At 39.3% G+C, this 3,416-nt stretch overlaps 1 protein-coding gene across 1 annotated transcript in view; it reads left to right on the top strand.

Moving 5' to 3' along the window:
• Positions 1-80: 80 nt before the first annotated feature.
• Positions 81-3,416, top strand: part of LOC106516472 (nuclear mitotic apparatus protein 1) — a gene marked incomplete at its 5' end in the record, with an annotated part of 15,806 nt that continues 12,470 nt past the window's right edge. The window contains 7 exon segments of the mRNA XM_014006848.1: positions 81-141; positions 915-1,020; positions 1,137-1,209; positions 1,383-1,485; positions 1,621-1,696; positions 2,092-2,201; positions 2,935-3,158. Coding sequence (XP_013862302.1) covers positions 131-141; positions 915-1,020; positions 1,137-1,209; positions 1,383-1,485; positions 1,621-1,696; positions 2,092-2,201; positions 2,935-3,158 — 703 coding nt within the window.

The following is a 3,416-nucleotide window of genomic DNA, read 5'->3' as shown; positions in this document are numbered from 1 at the left end:
CAATATTTGTGACTAAAATGGTCAATTGTAACAGGTTTGAGGTTTCTARCATCATTTATGTGCTTTTTTATTTATTGCAGGTGGCATGAGACACTGGTAAACACAAAGACCACCAAACATTTACAAAAACATGGAGAAAAGGTGAGTATTAATGTTTAAACTGGGTGGAAATTGGAGCTTAAAACATTTAAACATTTTATTGGGTCTAAAATAGGAACAGTTCATGCTATAATAGTTTATGCAGATAGGAAGTCAGTCAGCGCTCACRAATCTCTTTATTTTATATGTCAAATTCCATATTAAAGAAAAATATTCAAAGATTTGCCAATAGGGGCAGCTAGTTCTGTTCAGGTTCACTTAATGTTGTCTTTTTACTGTTTGAATGGTTTCATTCAGCGCATGAAGCTCATAAAAGTGTCTGAATGAATTCACTGACATATAGATTTTATGTGAACACGTCATCCTCTGATTTTGAACTCGTGGTTAAAGTCTTAAAGATCCACAGAGTGCAGTTACAATTTGCACAAATCGCCACGTCAGGACTCCTCAGGCTTCCTACCATTGATTTTTCTGTTGTGTGGTCGGATCACAGATTCATGGCCTCTGCAGTTGTTGGGGCTGCATCTTCTGAGGCTGGAACAGACTGCCTCCGTTTGATAGCTCTTAAATACTCAAGTGTAATTAAGTTTAAAGTGTGTATGTGTGTATGTTTGTGTGTGCGATAGTTTGAGGCCACAGTGTTGGTCAGATGGCACTTAAGCAAATTAAGAGCTCTTGTCCGGATTAAAAGTCTGTCTCTRGAGGGGTTGGATTGCATGTGAAGATGGGATGAGGTGTGATGTTTGACATGTCAAAGTTTGATCTGTTTGTCACACTTTCTTTAACACTTCCTTGCACATCTTTCTCTCTCAAAGGGTTCTGCAGCAGGCAGTGGAGGAAGGCAGGCTTCCAGCGGTGCGTCTAAAACCTGCATCCACAGTGGGAAAGGCGGCAGAAGAGGAGGCTCAGCAGCTGCTGGTGGTAAGGGTCCTGCTGGTAGTGGAGTCAGCCTCGGCCGACAAGCTGCCTCACAAACCTCCAACCCAGCAARACCAGCTCTCCGCCTGCGCTCCAGTCGAAGTTTCTCATCCCTCCAGTCCACATCCCTCATTGCAGCTCCGTTCATGAGGAGCAGCCGCTCGCTCAGCAGACTTGACCGAAGATCCCCTGGTAATTATCCTCACGTTTATGGGTTTAAGTTTTATCCATTGTAAATGTGATGTTCTTTAAAAAAAACAGGGTTAGAGTATCGTTTACACCTAAATAAATAAAAAAACTATGATGATCCTTCTGTAGTAAATACTCTTTTTAAGACGTTAATGTTGTTGCTGACTTTCCAACAGATCCAGACAAAACCACCACAAGTTCTCAAGTAAAAAARGAAAAAGCTGCAGGGAGGAATATTCTGGATTCTGTCCGGCTGACATCCTCTGTGGAGCAAATCAGGTTTGTTTTCTAAATTTTTCACAGTTTCAGTGTCTTTCTCTTTTTAATTTTTTTAATAATTTCTGTTGAAAATATAARGAAAAAATGGTCAGTGATTTGTTTTTGTTTTGTTTTTTTGCTAATATTTTTGAGCAGCTCCACTAAGTCACACACTTTCTCCTCCGGGGTTTCCACGGTAACATGTCATCATGACATCAAGGAAAAGAAGCAGGTACTGTTTGCTTTCTATTCAGTCAAATAAAAAAAACTGTTGCAAAAACCAAYTACATCACAATTACAGACTAGATTTAGATGAAACTCAGAAAATAATTTGATGTATTTCTACATGAGATTAAACTGTGGCATCGACACAGTTGAAAAKGGCTGTTTTAACCTTAGAAAACAAAAAATAGCTATACCTAATTTTACAAATACCCAGATAATATTTGGTGTGGTAGTAGCTGAGAGTCACCCCCAACACATATTTTGAGTGCTAACAAATTGCACGTTAAAATAATTTTATTTAAGGGTACATCTGCTTCATCAGGCAGTTCAAAACAATTAAAATATGATGATACATTTTAAACACAAAACTGTCCAACAAATCCATTGTTTTTGTTTCTACAGAGCAAAGATGGGACTTTCACTCTTTGTGCAATGACCTCCGGGATGAGACGCAACTGGGTTCAAGCAGTTCTGAAAAACGTGCATCCTGGTCTCACACAAGAATTTACAAGGTAGACTTTATTTCACTTCTTAAAGCATCTATATGTTGTTATTAAACCTGCAGATGGAGCATGGTTCAGTAGTGCCAGTTTTTATTGTTGCCCATCACAGATCGAAGTGGGAAGTTATAAATACCTCCCATCCATCCACCGGTCTTTTGAGMTGGATTATTTGAAAAACAAGCGAGGTACTGACCTCCATTTTGATGTGTCACTGCATCTCAGTACAAGAAAAGTCTCCATCGAAAACTGGGCTGCCACCTCAAAATCCAAGATGGTCACTGCCATAGATGTGCAAACCAGCCACCCTGATCAAAATATGTTGATGAAAATATGGTTTCTGCTTTTTATATTGCCTGAAAAWATTTCTCAAATGATACAGGTGGCCTGTGGGGTGACCAAAGATTAATCTATTGTGGTCAAGGTCACCATTGGCCACCTCATGGCTCTATCATTGCAGCTGTTGTGGATAAAATTGCTCTGTCCACTCACCAGGATCCATCACTCTGCACCTCTGCACCACCTCGAACAATCATTAAAAAAAAAAACATTGTAACTCCTCCTGACTGAATATTTTGCACCAAAAACATTAAGGTTTATTTGCATCCCTGATCGATTCCAATCGTCTCGAAAATTACAGACGTTYGTTCAAATCCCTCAGTGATAAAATAATACTTCATGCTGTTTGTGGATTTCAAGATGCTGCTAACTCTTTTTTGTAAAYGCGTGCTGGTCTTCTTCACAGCTCTGTTTCAGAACAGAAAGAGAAGCGGCAGGACGAAAGCAGAACCACTGAGCAGAGTGAGGAGCCGCATGAACTCCTGCAGCAGCCTGATGTACACTCTTCATCCTCTCGTCACACTGTTTCAAGCTCCACCTCACCTGCTCCATCACTGCCCAGTCCTCTACAGCCGGTGGAGGACAGAGAAGGGGATCCGCTCCAGTTTTTATTTGAAAATGCCAAATCTGGTACGTTAAACAGTAAACAGACACAATATTTAGAAATTTTGCAGCGAAATTATCAGATTTATGCAAGTTTATATTTGATTTGTACTAGAAAAAAACATTTATTCTTCAAAAAAGCCATTATTGCCTATATTAATACAACAGTCAGTATATCCTTATATATTGCAATCACATATTTACGTGACGTCATTTATATATTTACAGCGGGTAAAATAAGTATTGAACACGTCAACATTTTTCTCAGTAAATATATTACAGAGG

This window comes from Austrofundulus limnaeus, unplaced genomic scaffold (genome assembly GCF_001266775.1).
Source record: "Austrofundulus limnaeus strain Quisiro unplaced genomic scaffold, Austrofundulus_limnaeus-1.0 Scaffold38, whole genome shotgun sequence".
In the NCBI taxonomy this organism is placed as follows: domain Eukaryota; kingdom Metazoa; phylum Chordata; class Actinopteri; order Cyprinodontiformes; family Rivulidae; genus Austrofundulus; species Austrofundulus limnaeus.
The sequence above is the reverse complement of the archived record's forward strand: the minus strand, read 5'-3'. Positions and strand labels throughout refer to the sequence as shown.